Raw genomic sequence first — 18371 nt, 5'->3', positions numbered from 1 at the left:
GTTTCAACCAATGACAGATTGAAAAATGAAATGTTGAAATTACAGCAGAAGCAATGTTGGACACCACCCAACATGCGTGAGCCTGGGTGACCTCAGACCTGCACTGGGCCTCAGTTGCACCCCTGCTAACACCTTTGCACCCTGGAAGCAAGAGCCAAGCTTGCTAGCCCGGTATCCCTCAGCCCGTGCGGCACCGCTGCCCAGCCCACCCCAGGGGTCCCATCCTGCTTCCGACCAGCCTCGAGGGGACCGAGCCCCCTCCCTCAGCCTCCCTGGCCTGTGGTGTCCACTGCTCGCTCTCTAGCACACACTCAGCACCTCGCTGCTCTCCTGACGTCCTGGCATTCACGCACCGGACACACCTGGAGTGGCTGGGTCATCGTGCCCTTTACTGCCTCAAAGAGATGTGGTGCCTTTGGGATGATACGGTCTAGTTGGGAGGAAGTCGGTTCGGAGATGCAGGGGGGCAGCGTACAAGGTGAGGAAGGGATTCATTAAAGCGCGAGTGTCAGGGAAGGACGGATCAGAGTGAGGAAGGGCGTACATTGAACTGCTGCTTAGCATGGGGCACAGCCCCTGCCAGCTCCTTAAGCCAGTGTCACCCGGCGACCAGGGTCCACTCGGATCTGCGCGGCGTGGGAACTGACGCCCCCCCCCAACCCCAGGATTTCAGGGAGCCACAGAGCACTGGATGGTGTGAGATGATCTGTGAACTTCCTAGAGGAAAAGGAGACTTTCAGGCAGGCTCCTAAAGAGCATGACCGTATAAACTGCAGTGCCCCCCCGGGGGTGGGCGAGGGCGGGGGTGACGATAATTTGCAAGCCCAGATCTGAGCCCTCAGCAGCCCCTCCCTACATAGGACAGAATGAAGGTTTGGGCTGAAATCTGGAGGATTAGAATGACAAAGCAAAGTAAGACACTTACCTCTGGAAAAGGGAAGAGACAAAACATTGTAAATTGAGCAGTGAGAAGTTTATTTAAGGCAAAAAGGTGCACACTCGGAGCAAGGGGAGTGTCGGCCACCTCAGAGCTAAGAGGCACGGGAAGGTTTAAGTTTTATTTAAAGCTACACACTTAGCGCAGGTGCGTGAGTGACCTCAGAGGGAGGTGGGTCCTGAAAGGTTGGGGGTTCCCCCTTTTAAGGATTTTTCAGGAATGTGACAAAGGGCTAGGGAGTTTAGACTTTGTAAGTGGTCCCAAAATGTTCATCTTTGATGAGACATTAAGTCTCTTCTCTTATCAGTAATTATCCAGGTAATTCTGCAAAATTAACACAAGAAATTTACTGCTGATTCTTTCCTTCCTAGGATAGCAGCTTCCATTTGGGAGCATATCAATCAAGACCGCCTGCCCTGCTCCCAAGGGGGGCTGTTGTCTGTTTGCTACAGAGTGTGTCAAGAACCTTACTTCTTAACTGGGTTTTAAAATGCAGTTTCAGCTTTAAGATGGAATCTTTCCTGTTTTTACCACGCTGTTTCTAGCTGGGCTTGTTGGCTAAATGAATCATGCTGCTTCTCTTGGCCAGGTTGCAGAGTACTTGATTAGGGGCCGGAGGAGCAAAAACAGCACATAGGTTAAGTTAAAGAATAAGCTGGGTCTAACAGCAGGCTAAAGTGAACCTTACAACGGCATGATCTAACTGACACAATGAAGACATGGGCTGTGCTGAGATACTTCATCTGAGGAATATTCAAACATTTGAGGCCTAGTTGCTCCTGACTGTTTGAGCTTTGACGGATTAACTCATTAGGTCTGTGAGTCTTTTCCGGCCCTCTAGTTTTACCCACCTAGTGGGTTTTACTAGCCCTATTCTCTCTCCACCCAGCTCATATCTATTCTTCTGCCTAACAGTCTGGTGGGTATTTCCCAACCACTGGCACAGCATTAAACACACAGAAGCTTGAGAAACTCTGGTTCTGTCTGTAAGTAGCCGAAGCCCACTGTGGCATCGTGCCTCTCTGTGTGGCAGAGCACCGAGAAAATTTCAGCTCTCCCCCAGAGCACTTCTGAACTGTGCAAATTATTTTTGCTTCTGTTCTTGCTTGCCACACATTTGCAAAGCTGAGGGCACCGTCTGCACATCTCTTTGGAGCACCTGTTAGATATAAGCAGGCAGAGACGGCAACAGAAAATCGCTTGCAGGAAAAAGCCAGAAACAGAAAAAACAAGCTCCTGCTCCCACGTAATGGGTTTACAGTAGACGAAGGACCGCCCAAGGTGCACAGGACGCTCCGGGCAGGAGGCGGCGGGTAGGGACTGCTCGGCCGGAGACGCAACACCTCCGTAGAATGAGTTTCAACAGCACATCTTAACATAACGCTTTCCTCCAGAGACTAGGTCCTTCTGGAACTCCTTCCAGTTTCTCCTCCTACTGTAAGTATGGCTGGCTTGGGACCTGTGGGTGCCCTCCTGGAGGAGCAGCGTGTGAGGACCCATCTTCCCTGGGTGTGGTGGCCCATCTCTGGCCTCCACCCTTCCTGGGTCATTTCAGAGGGAACAGATGCCCCTTCACGTGCAACCGGACCCTGGTCCATGCTCTGCGCCGCCACCTCCTCAAACCAGGGCCACCCTCAGGAGCCCGGGAGCCCGCCTTCCCAGGCCCAGCCCGCTCTGGCACCCCGACACTCAGTCATACTGTGTAGGTACAACATCAGAACAGAACTCACACCTCAGACTCTCTCCTTTCGCCACAGCAAAGATAAGCTAAGAGGTTTTATTTCATTAGTAATTAAGGGTATACTAATGTGTATATTTAAAAATCGTACCAAATTGACATACTATTACAACAGTCAAACAACTGAGGGGACAGGAACTGCCACACGGGTGACACAGCTGGATTATACATCAAAATCAATGGCAAGTGTTTCTCCAATTATTCTTAAGAGAAAAATACCAGGCGAGGTCAAAGCTAGAAAGTTTTGCTTAAAAATCCCTGCATGTACAGGATAAGCTTAGACCCTCAAACATTAGGTAAAAATTGGCAAAGTAAAACAAATCAGAAAAACAAACATACTAAATTATAATAAACCAAGGCATTTTAGTAAAATAAAGCATTAAACTGTACTTAGTAGACATATTCATTAATTTATTTTCATACCGACTTCATTATAGGGTGACTGACTCTCGGGATGGTGATCTGAAAGCAATGCTGACTGAATGTAGGGGAAGAAAGCAAACATTCCCAGCCATTTTTTTCCATGAACACGGATTATACCATTTAATGCAGACCCACGGCCAAACATTTTTAGGGGGTAGGTTTTACTTCTATTACAGATTCTCTTCATATCAGGAGCATAAAAACATGATACAATGTTATAAGCCTGATTTTAAAATTACAGGTGGCTGCCCATATTAACACAGACAAGAAGCTCCCAATGATGGGGGGTAAAAACTACCTCAGGTGTCACCAGGGCTCATCACGGGGTAGAGCAAGCAGGTACAGGGCGCTGGAACAGCCTGAAAATGTCAGGTCTTTCCGGTCACTCAAGGCTGATTCGATCATCTTGATGACCAAGGTATGGATGAGCAATCCAGCTGACCGGGGGTGTCTAGCCCCAGCTCACAGGGCTGGCAGATGGCAGTAAGGGCATCTTTACAGAAGCTACGGAGAAAGGTCGCGGAAGACCTGTTTGCCAAGAATGGATACTTCTAAAGGAAATGCTCTGACTTTCAAATCTGAAGTTGAGAATGAAGTAGAGCCTGCGGGACAGGCCTGAGGTCAGCACAGCTTTGACCTCCCAGCTGTATGACTGAGGCAGTGCTTGAATCAGAACCCTTCAGGACTGGGAGAGCACCCTAAAATTACCGTACAGAAAACGAATCCCAATGTGACTTTGGCCACAAGGACGTGCACTGAGAGAGGCCCCAGCTGCGGGGGCTGGATGTACAGATGTGGGGGGGCTCACTTCCCAAAGTCCAACTGCCCCCCAACCCCACTATCCAGTGCACCTAGAACACTTCTGGTAGCAAAGATATAGCAAAGGGCTCTTAATTATCGGGCGGTTCTGGGACAAAGTGAAAATGTGTTTAGGGCCACACTTTTACTATCTTTCAGGTACCAGGGCTATTCCTTTATCTTACTTTCAGCTGTTTATGCAAATTCGCATCTCAGGAAGAAAACATTACTACAGAGTTCAAAAGACGTACTCTCGCGGTTCTGTGCGAGTCGTGATGGAGAGGAATCTGGTAGTTGCAGTCCTGGGACCAACACGGTATCAAGGCACTTCAGAAATCAGGGACATTCTTTTTTCACATTAACAGGCAACCATAAAATTGAATTTCCCGAAAATATTTACAGAAACATGCATACCCTTTAGTAGAAGAAACGTTGCACTGGTAGCCTGTGCCGGCTCTCAGGCGCAGGAGGCGCCCCCGCGAGCCCGCGGCACAGCAGGGGCCCGGCAGCCCTCGGCTTGGTCCCAGAGGGACGGCTGAAGGCGCCAGCGGCCGCCCGCCGACTTCCTCTGGAAGCCACGAAGACCCGGTCCTGGGGCCGCGACGGCTCCTGCTCTCCTCACTGCAGAGCGGCACCAGGGTGTTTGCTTTGACGGTTAACAGCCTTGAATGACGGAAGCCCATCATATGCCACATTTCAGACATTTTTGTTCCTCTTTAGCATAACCTGACATTGGTAACTAATCGCCAATTTTCATTATCCTACTACAGATACGACGTCTTTTTTTTTTTTTTAAGGGTTCATTAACTTCATTTACAAGTTCCCATCCTTACTAATTACTAAGGAATTGTAAGTTCAGATTTTACAAACAAAAACAACTTGAGGCTGTCAGCTGGTGTTTCATCCCTTCTTCAGTGCAGTCTCGGCGGTTTCTTTGCTGCTAATTTTCATAATTTTCTTAATGTCCCACATAAAAATAAGATTCATCCCTCTAAACGCAGAGTTTGGGAGTTAATACAGACACCGGTTTTCATACAAAAACTGCTCGCGAATGTGCAGACCACCGGGACAGGAACGACGGCCTGCGGTCAGACCGGGCGGGACCAGCCTCAGGGGTGCGAGAGAAGGGCCTCCGCCTCTCTCAGGTCGTGTGCGTGGGCCCCACGTCGCCTGACCGAGGTGCTCCCCTTCCTCACGACAGTCCTAGTACCACGTGAGGTTATGTCTACTCCTAGATCCTAAAATAGATGCATTTTAATGCTTGCACAGCCCACTTAAAAATTACAAAAGCTGCCCATTCCATTTTCTGATTAAAAAACAAACAAAAAAAACCCCACACAACATACAGATAATGATCCAAATGGAAAAGTTAATGTGCTATAATATCTGTTTCGCACTATCAAAAGATACTGAATATAAACTTGCTTAAACCATCAGTACTGACCGAGCTATCTCGTAGCCACCGCATTCGGGCTCGATGCCCTGAAAGCTCTCTACAAACACACGGAAGTACATGGAAGGCGCAGAATGACAGCCGCCGCCCCGAGCGCCGCGGCTCAGTACTCCCAGCCATCGGACTTGAGGTCGAGGTGGCCGAGGGCGTTCTGGGCGAGCTCCACCGCCTGCTTCCGGGCGGCTTTGCTCCGCTCCTCCCCCTGCGGGTCGACAGCATCCAGGGCCAGCAGCTGCTTGGTGAGCAGCTCCTCCAGCCGGGCGTAGTTCCTATCGGTTCGGTTTCCATCAAAAGAAAGAACTTCTCCCTGGATCTCGGACAAGTTTCCAAGAATGTCCCAGACCGCCTTATGCGATGGGGGCTCGTCACAAGCACGCAGCCTCCTTTTCCCGAGGGCTTCCTTCAGGTCGATGTAAGTGATGAGGGTCTGCACCTCAATCACCGCTCGTCTCCTGGCTTCCCGGATGCACGGGTTCTTTTCAGCACTTACCTCATCCAACTGTCCAATCAAACCCTGCAATTCCGTTTTGGAGCTCAGGTACAACTCAGGATTTTGTGCTTGAATAAGTTCATTTTTTATGTCTCTCATTCTCTTGAGGACCTTCTCTATTTTTAAAATTGAATGATTCTGTCCCAGGTCAAATGCGTAGGTAGTATCTGCTTCCTCTTCTAAATCCAAGTATTTCAGTAATTTGTTAATATCCTCTACTACCTCCCTTCGGTAATTTCTGATTTCTGTGTGTCCGCACACATCTAACGCGTCCAGATCGGCCATCAGCCCTGAGAGCACACAAGAGAGGTGCCTGCAGGTCTCGTTGCTGCTCACTCCTGTGAGCAGCGCGATCAGGGTGCCTCTGGCTTTGTTCACTTCACACATCACGGAGTTGATTCTGGCAACTGAAGGGTGCACGTCCTCCGAGAGCGGCAGGGAAGGCTGCCCCTTCATGCAGTCTTCGATAATCTCCTGCACCGCACAGAGTTTGGTCAAAGTGTGATACCTTGCTTTGCGCAAGGAGATCTTCCCTCCAGTTTTAACATGTGTCAGCCTCAGAATGATATCTTGGATGGCTTCTTCAAATTCATCAGTTACGCAGTTGCCGCCGCTATAAAATGGCACGATGTTTTCCTTCACGAGGGACTGGGCTTCCTTAAAGATGTTCTGTATTTCGATCCGGTGTGGGTGGTTCGCATTCTGCTCCAGCTCTTTGAGAAGACGCTCTGTCTCTTGCGCTGCTCTCTTCCTGGCTTGCTGGACTTCTCCTTTTCCTTCAGTGTCTACAGAGTCTATTTCAAAAAGTTGTTTTGTCAGAATCCTCTCCAGTTTCTTGTAATTCTTGTCATCTGGCAGACCACTGAAGCCAATGACTTGCTGTTCTATACTTTTTACTTCCTTTTGGATTTCCTGAAGCCTAGTAATAGAAGGATGTTGGTTGCCCATATCCATACTGTTGCTGTGTTCAGTTTCACAAGCACTAAAAGATGACAAGGACAGTTCATTACACCACAAAGTCTCTACAGAAGGGCAATCATATATTAACTTCTTCTAACATTCTCATTTTAAAAAGATATGTTTAGAAACAGGGTTTGTCACTTCGCAATCCAAACAGTCACACTCAAGTACGAAAGAAGCGTGACTCATCAACCCCCTCTCCTCAGTACAACCTAACACAGCAGCGATTAAGGACAGGGTGACGGCAGTGCCCCAATGAGCTGCAGCTCTGCGCCCGTGCATTTCAAGTTCCTTCAATGGAAGGGCAGCAAACGCTTCACAAGCACCCCACGAGGTGACTATCAACTTGGAAAGAGCCTAAGTGTCTTGGGTGTAAGCACTGGGGCTGTTCTTTGGCACCAGCAGGGCCCTTCGGTGGAATGCGAGACATTCTGCTAAGGTACCGCCTAAGCGCCCCACCTGGCCCTGAAGAGCCATGCCAGCGGTTCCCAGACACCTCCAAAAGCTTCCGTTTCTGCGTTCCTCTCCGTTCCTTTATGTGTTTCTACAGAACTTCAGTTTCTCCCCCCACTTCCGGCACCTCACAGATGGTCCCTGCAGAGGCAGAAACCTCCCCCGCGAAGGCCCGCTCGAGGCCAGGCCGCCGCCTCGGGCTCCGCGGCCTCGCCCCTCCCCCGGCCTCGCCGTGCTCCCCTCCCGCCAGCGTCCCGCACCGAGGGGCAACTCCCGTTAACAGTCCAGAATGGCTCCGTGACTTTCTGCTCATGCTCTTGGTTTCCTTCGAACGGCTGACTGGGGGTGGGTGGGTGAATAATCAGCTGAAACCCACCCCTGTGGGTGTCCGGACCGAGTACACGCGGCGGAGGCCCACGCAGGGCGCGCCGCGTCGCCTCCCCTCCGCCTCTGGCCCTTCCCTCCCGGCGCTTCACCCGGACGAGGTCCAGGCTGGTTGGGCGCCGGCTTCCCGCAGCTGCGGCGGCGAGGTGGGCGCTCGGCCCTTTAGGGGAAGCGGCGCCGGGGCGGGGCCCCAGCGGCATCCCTCTCGCCGCTCGCGGCGGGGCCCGGGCGGGGCGGCCGGTGAGGGGGCCCGCGGCGGTGGCTACTGGCCGCAGCGGTCGCTCCGGGAGTCCCGCCCGGGCCCCTCGACGCGCCCACCGGCCCTGACGTCACAATGGCCCGCGGGGGAGGGGCAGGGAGCTCCGGGGCCGCGCCGCCCGCGGAACGGGGGTCTCCGCCGCCGCCGCCGCCGCCGCCGCGCTCACCTGTGTCGCCCGCGCCATGGCGAGCCCGCCGCCGACGCACGTGATTCCGCGGCTGCCGCCGTCACCCGGCCGGACTCCCGCCGTCACCCCGGCCGAACTCCCGCCGCCCTGGGGAAACGTTCCCGGGCGCCGCACCCCGACGGCGCCGAGCCCGCCGCTAGCGGCCTTGCTCGAGGCCTGGAACGCTCGTGACCGGGGTGCAGCCGCTGCGGGGTCCGGCCGCCCGCCGCCGCGCACGCCTGGCCGCGCAGCTCTCCTCCCAGCCGCCGGCTTTGCGACCGTGCCGTAAGGCAGCCCACTCGCGCCGGCGCGACTCTGCCGTGCATCGCGGGAGCGGGGCGCTGCGGCCATGGCGGCGCGGAGGCCGGGGCGGAGGGGGCTCCTCCCTCCTCTCCGCCGCGCCCTCGCCGGCCCCGGCTGTCAGCTCGGCCCCGAGCGGGGCAGTGAGCGCGGGGCTGCTGCGCCGAGCCGGGTGAGCGGGGTTCCCGCAGAGGAGGGCCGGGAGGGGTGGCCGCGAGGGGCGGCAGGCCCGGGCCGCGCCTCGGGGACTCCCGCGGGCCCCACGCAGCGGCAGCCGCGCCCCGGGAGCGGGGTCCTCGGGCAGGCCCGCCTGGGGCGCAGGGGTTGGGGAGCGGAGCGGCCTCCGCGTGAGGGGCGCCCGGCCCCGGCCCCCAGGCCGCCCGTGTCTCGCCGGCCCCTGGGGCTTGACGGAGCGGGGGGTGCCGCCGCCGCGCCGCGCGCTGTGGGCAGAACTTTGGCTGACGTGGCGGTCAGCGAGCAAGCCGGTACGTGCCTTGTTGTTTGGAGCAGGAGTATTTCGTATATTTAAAAAGCTCTTGGTGTTTACAGCATTTCTTTGTTTTGTTTTTGGTTTGTGTTTTGTCTTCGTTAAGGTTATTAGTGCTTTCTTTCAAGCGTTGGCAAACTTTATCATCGTATTTTGTAGGACTTAACGTTAAATTGTTTTTCTTATTTGGAAACTGTGTGCATATATGCTCATTACAGGCCGAAGAGCCACAAAAGTTGACGGCTGTAGCCACAGAATTGTGACCAGTTTTTATGAATTGCACTTTTTTGGGGAAGCATGTTTTCTGCTTAAAGGAGTCCTAGTCTTTGAGTCCAACTGTGCCCTGAAAATAGTGACTGCCTGTGTGGAGTGGGCCGCAGATAAAATATTTAAACAAAAGATCGTACACTAATAATCTGTCAACAGATTAATGAAGGAGGCTGGAAATTCTGGTTTAAACATTAATAAAAAGATAAAGAAGAGCCAATTAAGAATACCAAAATGTGCCTGCTTATTATAAATTTTCATTTCTTCTGGTCTTTTGTTATTAATGTGCTTTTATAAATGCAGCTTTGAAGTTCTGTCTAGTTTACATTTTAGACAAGGAGTTACCAGGGCAGCTGTTACCCAGACCCCCCCTTCCCTGGTTCAATTCCCTGTTATAGTGGCTGCAGCTCTGACTTCTGTTCTTAGAACGTAGGAACTGCCCCTCACACCCCAGCATCTCAGTCTTTGGGCGGAAGGATACTCAACAGGTATCTGAAAAGGCATTTTGGGATGGCAACTGACACCAACCGGCAACTGTCCCCAGTGGTGAGGACTTAACCTCAATTATTTTGTGAGCTAGTGCTGGGAAAACGAACAGCACCCACACAAGTCTTTCCTTATTTCATACAGCTTTTTGTTAAAATAAATCTTACCTGTGTCTGATCCTCAAGAGGAGACCTCTGTGTACCTTTTGTTTATAGTCCAAGTGACTGAGCAGCCAGCGCCACGCACCTGCCAGACTGCCGAAACTGTGCAGGTGGTGAGCGTGAGGATTCTGCAAGGTGGAGCAGCTGACCCATGAGTCAGCCCTTGCCCAGTTCTAGCATTATGACTTACGTTGTTTTTTTAGGACATGTGCCCCATTGTGCCAGGTACTGTATGGAACATAAGAGAGCAGCTCTTCCTCAGGGCGTTTTGTGTTTTGTGTTGTTTGGTCCCCTCTTCCTGGCTGGCTCTCCGGGTAATTAAATTCTTGCGGCATAGAGAGATTGTTGTCTTTCAGACTTTGATTTTAAATATTAGGTTGTCTTAAAAGTAATAAGTCATAAGCCTTTTGCTTTCTTTATCTGAATAGATATATTTTAATCCTGTATGACTAGTCACACTATGTATTTCTCCTTAATTATTTGCTCCCCACTTGAGTTCAGGAGACTTGCTTTTAGGACCTACAAAATTTAGTCCCAGCTTTGATCTCTGGGTACCAGTTTTTAATAGAAAAGTATTATAAAACTTGGAGTTAGGCACCACTCTTCCTTCCAAACCCAACTTAAAAACTCAGCTCTTAAGTGTTCTCTAGCTGCTTCTTACTTGCTTATTCCTTATCTATGTAGTTTACGTCAGTGGTTCTTAAACTTGTCTGCATGCTTGGGTTCATCTGGAAAACTTTAGAAAGTACTGGGGTCCACCTCTGGAGGTTGTGATGTGATTGGTCTGGTATGTGGCCTGGGCATCAGGTTATTTATTTATTTATTTTCTTGGTTTGTCCATTATAACCTCAATATAACATCGGGATTTATGATGTTTTAATAAGCTCCCAAGTTAGAGATTCATGGGTTGCATTATATGCAGTAATATTTGCTTGTAGCCCTGAATGTCGTTAACATGATAAGTCACATTTGTTAAGTATTTGCAGTGCTGTTCTAAATGCTTTGTGTATTTTAGCTTATTTGATCCTCGTGAGTCTATGAAGTGGGCGCTGTTATCATCCCCATTCTGCAGGTGGGGAAGCGTGGGCACTGTCGGACGGACTGATTTCCTCGGGATCATAATGCTTGCACATAAGGAATGCGCATGTTACAGTTCCTATAGCCACAGAATAGTGAATTAAAATTTTTCTTACAGTAGTTTTTGGATCAAAAAGAACAAAGGACAGGAGCATAGCGTGGAGAGGTAATATTTACAAATAACAAATAAGGAAGCTGTCTGATCTTGTATTTTGCTTATATATTCATTAAGGAGAATGATTCTTAACCCTCCAAGGGTAGATTCAGAATCAGGATCATAAGGAGGAAGTTGAGGTTCAAGATACATGAGAAGATGTTGAGAAATCTAATCACAGGACTTAAAGCTAACTTGGGTATTTCTAGTATTTAAAAGCTTTTCAATAAATAGTTGGAAAAAACACCATGTAGCTTAACTGCATTGTCTCAAAGGTGAGGAAGTTGTGCCCAGCAGCAGGGGCTGGCCTGGTGTCACACAGCAGAGCCAGGACCACACCAGAGCTGCCCACTCTCAGTCCAGGGCCCTAATATCACCAGCTGTTTTTGCCTTATCTAGTGAAATGATTACATGATTTCACCTTATTCTGTTAACCGGGAGTACTACATGATTTATTACCTAAGGGGAATTTCAAACATGTACAAAGATAGAAGAATATAAAGAATTACTATGTATCTAACACTCCCGCTTTTACAATTATCCATTCATGTCTGTTTACTTCATCTCACCACCCCCACCCCCACCCCACCCCCGTGTAGTCTCCCTTCCCAGATAATTTTGTGGCAAATATCAGTCATAGTGATTCATTTCTAAGTATTTCATATGTATCTTTAAAAGATACGGAATTTTAAAAAATAGATGAACATAGTACCATTGTCACATCTAGAAATACAACAGTTCCCTAATTCCAGTAAATGTGCATTGTTCTGATTTCTCGATTATCTTAGAAATGCCATAAATGTCTTGAAACCAATATAATATTGTATATCAACTATAAAGTAATGAAATAAAATTACTGATTGAAAGAAAAGAAATGTCATGTTTTCTTTCCCAGTTTGCTTGTATCAGGGTTCAAAGAAGGTCTACAGATTGTAACTGATTGATAATCTGTTAGGTCTCTTTTAATCTATAGGTTTTGACTCTGTCCCCTTCCTCTTTAAAGCTGTGTGGGGGCGGGAAGGACATGCCCTTCGGAGTTCCCCCGGTCGGACCTTGCTGATTGCGTCCCCATGGTGTCCTGGAAAATGTCGCTCTGATCTGTTTTTCCAGTCCGTTGACGGCTGCAATCTAAAGCCTTGACCACATTCAGATTTGACGTTTTTCTTTTTGAGAAGACTTTCTTTGGAGGTGTGTTCTTCCATCAGGACTGACTGATTTTCTGATGTTAAACAAACCTTGCATTCCCAGCACAGACGCGCAGCCAGGTCCTCACGTGCTGTGTGTCTGTGCGCAGCGGGATGCGCTGTGCGGGTCTGTTGGGGGTCTGTCTGGAATGGGAGGCCGAGGACTACAAGAAGGTAAACGCTTTCAGTTCCTATCCCAGAAGAGCTGGGGCTGTAGACCAGGACCCTTGTTCCTTTCATCACGGATGTTGCCCAGCACTTCTGGGAAGGAGGGTGCTGCGGAGAGGTCTTCCAAATGCTGGGAGAGGCCCCGGGGGGGAGTACTGGGAGAGCTCAGGAGTCTGCTGTAAAGCAGAAGGGCTGGAGAGCCAGGCTGGGTCTGCAGAGCTGGACAGAGAGAGACCCGGTGTGGGGCAGCCTGCACACAGCTGAAGAGGGAAAAACGGACGTAACTGCCGCCAGACACTAACAAAAACTCGGACAGGTAGGAACACACAAGTTCCTCACTCTGGGAAGGCCGCTGGCCTGTGCAATTGTGAGGTTCCAGCATTTGACGACAGGTGCACGCCCCTGCCATGCGTTTGTGCTGTAGGAGCCGTAAGTGATGGTAATATTCAGACCTCAGAGGGATTCTTTTACAAAAGGACTTTTTCCTCCCCAAGCCCCTTTCTTCCTCCCTTTTAAATAGTGGTTCTTGGGTGAAGAAAGACGGAATATGTGTTTATAGGGGAAAGCAGAGGAGCTGTACGTCTGCCCCAGTTGAATATAAAATCTCTCAAATTATAATGGAAAATTGAAGATGGCTGAAAAGAGTTGGTTCACAAAGTTGAACAGTGAAGCAGGTTATATAAACAGTAACTAAGAGAAAGGCGGAAAAGGGACTGAATGCTCGTGGTGCCCCTTTGAGCTTGCCTTGTGGGTAGCTCAGAAAAGCCATGACTTGTGGGGGTGGCTCCTTTTAACATCTGACAGGGAACCCCTGAGAAGAAAAGCCTGGGGTGCAGTTCTGGAAGGTGGTAAAACAGGTAAAGAGCAGTTGGGGTGAAACACGCCCTCTCGTCCCCTTGCTTTGGCTGAGCTGACATCTCCGAGGGCTGTCCTGCAGCGTGCGTGCGTGCGTGTGTGTGTTGGGGGATGGATGCTTTTGTGTCAGTTACCTTTAGCTTCTAAGAATATGTACACAGAGCCGATGCAAAGGCTTTGGGCAAGAAGTCCAGAAATATTTGTGGCAAAGCAGTGTTTCTTAGGAGGCTTGAAAAAAAAACAAAAACAGAAAATGTGATTGTATATTGTTTTTAGAATGATGGATAGAATGTTAAAGATCTGTGTACTACAGCCCTGCTACATCTTTCTAACAAGGATGCTTACGTCAGGCTGGTGTCAAATCAGTGTTCAGTGTTGACGGCGAGTAGCATAGTTCAGGTTCAGGGAGAAGATGGGGATGTCTTTGTTATCAGGGCCCTTTCACACTGGAAGGATGCATTCAGGCCCCTTGGGTCCTTTTGAACCAGAAATGACTTGGCGGCCCTCCACTGGGAACCCTCCACTTTGTTCCTCTTACTGGGCAGTGACACTGAGACTCTTCAGAAGAACTAGCAAAAGTAAACATTATCAAATACAGAGATGTTTGAATCTGCAAGAAGAGACGAATGCAGATGAAACAGTCATACTGACCTAGTCAGTGGGTGCGTGTCCGGGGTGGGGGGTAGCTGCATGGGCTGCGACCTGCAGCCACGGGCCACGCTCAAGGGGTGACTGCTGTGCGTGCACTTCTCCACTTCTCTCTCCCATCCCTGCCCAGCACACATTTTCAGGAGTATTGCTGATAAGCAGCCATTGCCAAAGGTTGCTTACATACTTACATTAAAGATGATAATACATACTTAAAATACTGTTTTACTGCATTTTACAATTATCTCTGCTTTTGAGGTTATTTACATTTATTGTACCTATATAGTGGAAATGCCGTAAAATGGTACACCACTGCTTGATATTGTCCACGGTGGAGGTATTTGCACCACGGAAATTGGCAAATGCCCCAAATCAGGGCTTGATTTATTGTTTTCCTGATTGTTTAGATTCAGGGAAGTGAGGAGAAAATGTTTGTGACATGGATTAAATGAAGAAGTGTATCTTGTCTGTTGCCATTACATTTGAATAGTCCAAAATTGAAGAAATGTTCTTCCAGTATTCAAAAGCCATTACACAATTCAGCAAGGTAATTTCTCGCATCCTTTACAAATAGGTGAGGTCTGACATAGATCTTGCTTCACTTTCATCCTATCCTTGGTTTGAAGTGACCTTTGTATCTGCAACTAGTTAGTCCCTTGCAACCAGGGGTTGGTGAGTAATATAAGAATTTGGCAAAAATCAATGAAAGAGCCTCAATGAGATACCACTTTATACCCACTAAGTGGCTATAATTAAAAAAAAAAAAGAACAGTAACAAGTGTTAGTAGGGATGGGGAGAAACCGACTCTTCCACTGCTGGAAGGAATGTAAAATGGCGCAGCCACTTTGGAAACAGTTTGGCAGTTCCTCAAATGGTTAAACACAGTTACCATATGACTCAGCAGTTCTTTTCCTCTGTACATTATACACCCAAGAGAACTGAAAAAATATGCCCACACAAAAATCTGTACACAAATGTCCATGACAGCATTATTCATACTAGCCCCCGAGTGGAGCAGGTCTCAGTGTTCTGAACCGATGAATGGATAAACAAGTGGTGGTGTGTCCATCCTATGGATTATCATTCAACACACATAGGAAGCATCGACACATGCTAAAATTTGGATGAGCCTTGACAGCATGGAGTGAAGGAAGCCAGTCACAGAAGAGCACATTTGGTGTGACTCCACTCACCGGAAACGTCTGGAATAGGCAGCTGCATAGGGACAGAGTGGAGCAGTGGTGGCCAGGGTGGGGGCATGGATGCTGACTAACGGGGACAGGGTTTCTTTTTGGGGAGATGAAAATGTTCTGGGATTTGTGATCACATAGCTCTGGGAACATGCCAAAAACTCTGGATTGCATGCTTTAAACGGTTAATTTTATAGTATCTGAATTACATCTCACTACAGCCATTAAAAAATTAATAAGCACTTTGTGAGAATTGGTTGGCTATGTGGAATTTACAGGGAAGGGTATGGTGTACTTTACTGTCATGTGTGGAGTGCATGCTACGCATCCATCTGTCAGTGAGCCTGTAATGAAACCTCCCCAGCTGTGTGGACTTGGGGCAGCTCCACTGGGCTTCTCACCACTGTCCCCAGACCTTCCCCCTGTTCCTCTGTCCCTGCAACCCCCACATCTACCCCCAAGGGTGTGGGTGAAATTGTAACTTTCCAGAATATCTTGCCCGGCTTTAGTGCGTCTGTGTATCCTCAGGGGTGGAGAGAAGTTCACCTCCTCGTCAGTGGGTAATTACCTGGGCAACCGAGGGCGTGCCTGAACCTGAGAGGTTAAGGGGAGGGGCCGGCCTGCTTGCTTGCTGGCTTCTTCCAGAGCCGGGGAGAAGGACCGCCCGAGACCGCAGTTTGTGAGCAATAAACGGGTTTTAAACTTTATTTCTCCCTTTGACTGACTTTGGTTTTTAGAGGTATTTCGCCCCGGGATTTCCTCTCCCCCTATTTACAAAGGGCCTCCTTCAGTTCTGAGGCTCCACTGTTGCCCTGGAAATGTTGGTTGAATTTTGGGGAGCACTCCTCTTTGTGATAAGAATTGTCCTCAAATCTTTAACTCATTACTTACAGCTTCTTCTTTTCAGTGATTGAGCATTTTCTATCAACCTTTTAATTTTTTTCACTCAAGTGCTATCACTTTTTTAACCTAATCTGGGAAGAGTCTATTGAACAATTTACATTTTTTAAAAAATACTGTAAATAGAAACATCTTGAAAGTCTGAGGGGACCATACTTTTCAGCAGTTCCAGCTCATTCGCTTACTCTAGGCCCAGAATAGTTTCCTGAACGCTGATCATTCTTCTGCTGAGCTGAACATCCCATAGATTTTTACTAAAATTTTACAAGTGTGCCCGTGTTGTCCTGAAGGAAGAGCTGGGATGCGAAGCCCAGAAACTGCCCGTGTCCTTGGACGTGAGGAGGCCTTCGCGTGACCCGTGTCCCTGTGTGCTTTACGACATGGCTTGGCCGCGCTGCTGCCTCCCAGGAGTCATGGCAGAGCCTGCAGAACCGAGGTGCCTTCTGCCGTCACTCATGCCAAGCGTTGACTGCCCCGAGCTCTTTGACCTGCTTCCGGGCCAAGCCCAGTGCCATCCTTGTCGTGTCTTAAATTCTTCCTATTTTTAGAATGCTTTGGAATTCAGATGATTTACAAAGGTTCTAGCATCTAAGAAAAAGAGAAAATGGGAATGCCAGGGAGTGGTTCCGCCTTTAGCAGTCTCTCAGGAATGCCAGCTCTGAGGTCGCGGGGTACACATGGGTGGTGATTAGTGGCGGCCATTGGAGCGAAAACTGACAAGCCATGTTTCCTAAATAATGGCTCGATTTCCCTTCTCAGACCACACTTGGTTCTTTACCTTAATTGTCAAGGTTTGAGTCCAGGGACCTAAATGATGGTCAAACCCACACTGGGGTGTAAGTCCAGGGAGAGGAAATCCTGGAGCAAAATACCTCTAAAAACCAAAATCAAAGGGAGAAATAAAGTTTCAAACCTGTTTATTGCTTATAAACTGCAGTCCAGTGCCATCTCTCTCCTCTGCTCCTGAAGAAGCAAGCAAGCAAGTGAGCCCCTCCCCTTAACCTCTCAGGTTCTGATAAGCCCTCAGTTGCCCAGGTAATTACCCACTGATATGGAGATTAACTTCTCTCCACCCCTGAGGATATGTAAATGCACCAAAGCCAGGCAAGATAATCTGGTACAATTTTACCCACAGGCCACCCCTCCAGAAATCTCACCTTACAGTCTACTCATTCCCCTTCTTCTGCACTGGTCCCTGGGTGAGGAAACTGGAGCATTGTGACCAGACTAATGACAATAGCAACAGCAATAAAATCATGACCATCCTCAAGCCGGAGGATTCAGCTAGGTTCAAAGTCCCATGCAGACTAGGTCCATAGCCCGTCCATTCCATAGGCAGGCAGTTGCTGAAGGTTCAGAGCAATCATCACGCGGCAGCTGCAGCCCTGGGGTGCATTCAGGCCACAAGGACTGTAGGAGAAAATAACCTTAAGGGCAGTAAGATACATGTTTTAATGACACCAGCGTAGGCAAATCTTGTCCATCAGGTAGGATACATGCAAGAGAGTGGCCTTGTGATACAACAGTGGCAGGGATGGGATCTCGTCCTGGTCTAGTTACCAGACTTTCACCCCCTCCCTGTGGGAGTTACAGATGGGTCGATATACAGGGCTACATGCACTGGCCATAAAGATAAAACAAAACTTCCCCACAAGATGCTCTTACCTCCTGGACGTTTTGGGTACACTACCGTGACCTTTGGGGGCCATTCAGCTGTTACTCCAGGAATACACAGGAGGCCAGCTTCCAGGCCTTTCCCCCAAGGTGCCAGAAGGGCCAGCCATCGCGGGTCCATGTGTCAAAACGTCCAGGGCCAGGTCCATTCAACAGTGTCCCCAGGGCTTAATGCAGCAGGGGCTGGCAGCAGGATGTTGCTCTGCTGGCTGTATCCTGGCTTCAATAGCTCCTCTTTGGTTTGGACGTACAGTTGTATAGGAGAGGCAGCAAGGTGTGTGAGCACGTCCACAGGGCTCAAAGCTCCTTTATGTGGCCTCTCATTCAAACGCCGCAGCACCGTCCATAGGCGAACTGACCAGTCCTGTAGACTTGGTGTCTGACCTCAGGCCAGATTTCAGCAAACATTGCACCTCTCTATTATGCCTGCCCTAGCAGGGTTATATGGTACATGAAACTTCCACTTTATTCCTAATTGCTGCACCCAATAAAGAGGGTGCCTTGGTCACTCTCCATCACCTGCGGCCAGCCATAGGCTGCACAGAGACGCTCCAGGCCCTTCTTGGTGGTTTGCTGATCTGCATGACATGCAGAAAAAGCAACCAATAGTTCAGTAGCTGTGTCCACACAAGTCATAGCATACCGATATCCTTCTGATATGGGCAGAGGCCCAGTATAGTCTATTTGCCACCTGACAAGGGGTATTGGCCCCCTTACTATTGTCCCATGTTGCTGTGGGACTCGGTGTAAGTCCCTCT

The 18371-nt window shown here is 49.4% G+C and overlaps 2 protein-coding genes and 1 long non-coding RNA gene across 4 annotated transcripts in view; 2 read left to right on the top strand and 1 right to left on the bottom strand.

Annotated features, from left to right (window-relative positions):
* Positions 1-2682: 2682 nt before the first annotated feature.
* Positions 2683-8287, bottom strand: BAG5 (BAG cochaperone 5). The gene is made up of 2 exons (XM_036882493.2): positions 8062-8287; positions 2683-6821 (listed from the first exon to the last, which is right to left on the bottom strand). The coding sequence occupies exon 2, from the start codon at positions 6791-6793 to the stop codon at positions 5453-5455; it is 1341 nt and encodes a 446-aa protein (XP_036738388.2). The 5' UTR covers positions 6794-6821; positions 8062-8287; the 3' UTR covers positions 2683-5452.
* A 71-nt stretch (positions 8288-8358) lies between these two features.
* Positions 8359-18371, top strand: part of LOC118910904 (cytochrome c oxidase assembly factor 8) — a 33140-nt gene continuing 23127 nt past the window's right edge. Inside the window, exon 1 of one of the 2 annotated variants that reach the window (XM_036882494.2) lies at positions 8359-8533. In XM_036882494.2, coding sequence (XP_036738389.1) covers positions 8411-8533 — 123 coding nt within the window. In that variant the 5' untranslated portion in view covers positions 8359-8410. The remainder of the gene's footprint in view (positions 8534-18371) is intronic. The other variant, XM_036882495.2, reaches the window with a different exon arrangement.
* LOC118910905 (uncharacterized) lies at positions 8540-12181 on the top strand. Its single transcript, XR_005024236.2, has 3 exons — positions 8540-10076; positions 10778-10934; positions 11997-12181. It is a non-coding gene; the product is annotated as an uncharacterized LOC118910905 (long non-coding RNA).

This window comes from Manis pentadactyla, chromosome 11 (genome assembly GCF_030020395.1).
Source record: "Manis pentadactyla isolate mManPen7 chromosome 11, mManPen7.hap1, whole genome shotgun sequence".
NCBI classification, from domain to species: Eukaryota; Metazoa; Chordata; class Mammalia; order Pholidota; family Manidae; genus Manis; species Manis pentadactyla.
The sequence above is the reverse complement of the archived record's forward strand: the minus strand, read 5'-3'. Positions and strand labels throughout refer to the sequence as shown.

Bases quoted from the DNA above. Each gene is read 5' to 3' on its own strand.
- BAG5 (XM_036882493.2), bottom strand. From the start codon at position 6,793: ATGGATATGGGCAACCAACATCCTTCTATTACTAGGCTTCAGGAAATC.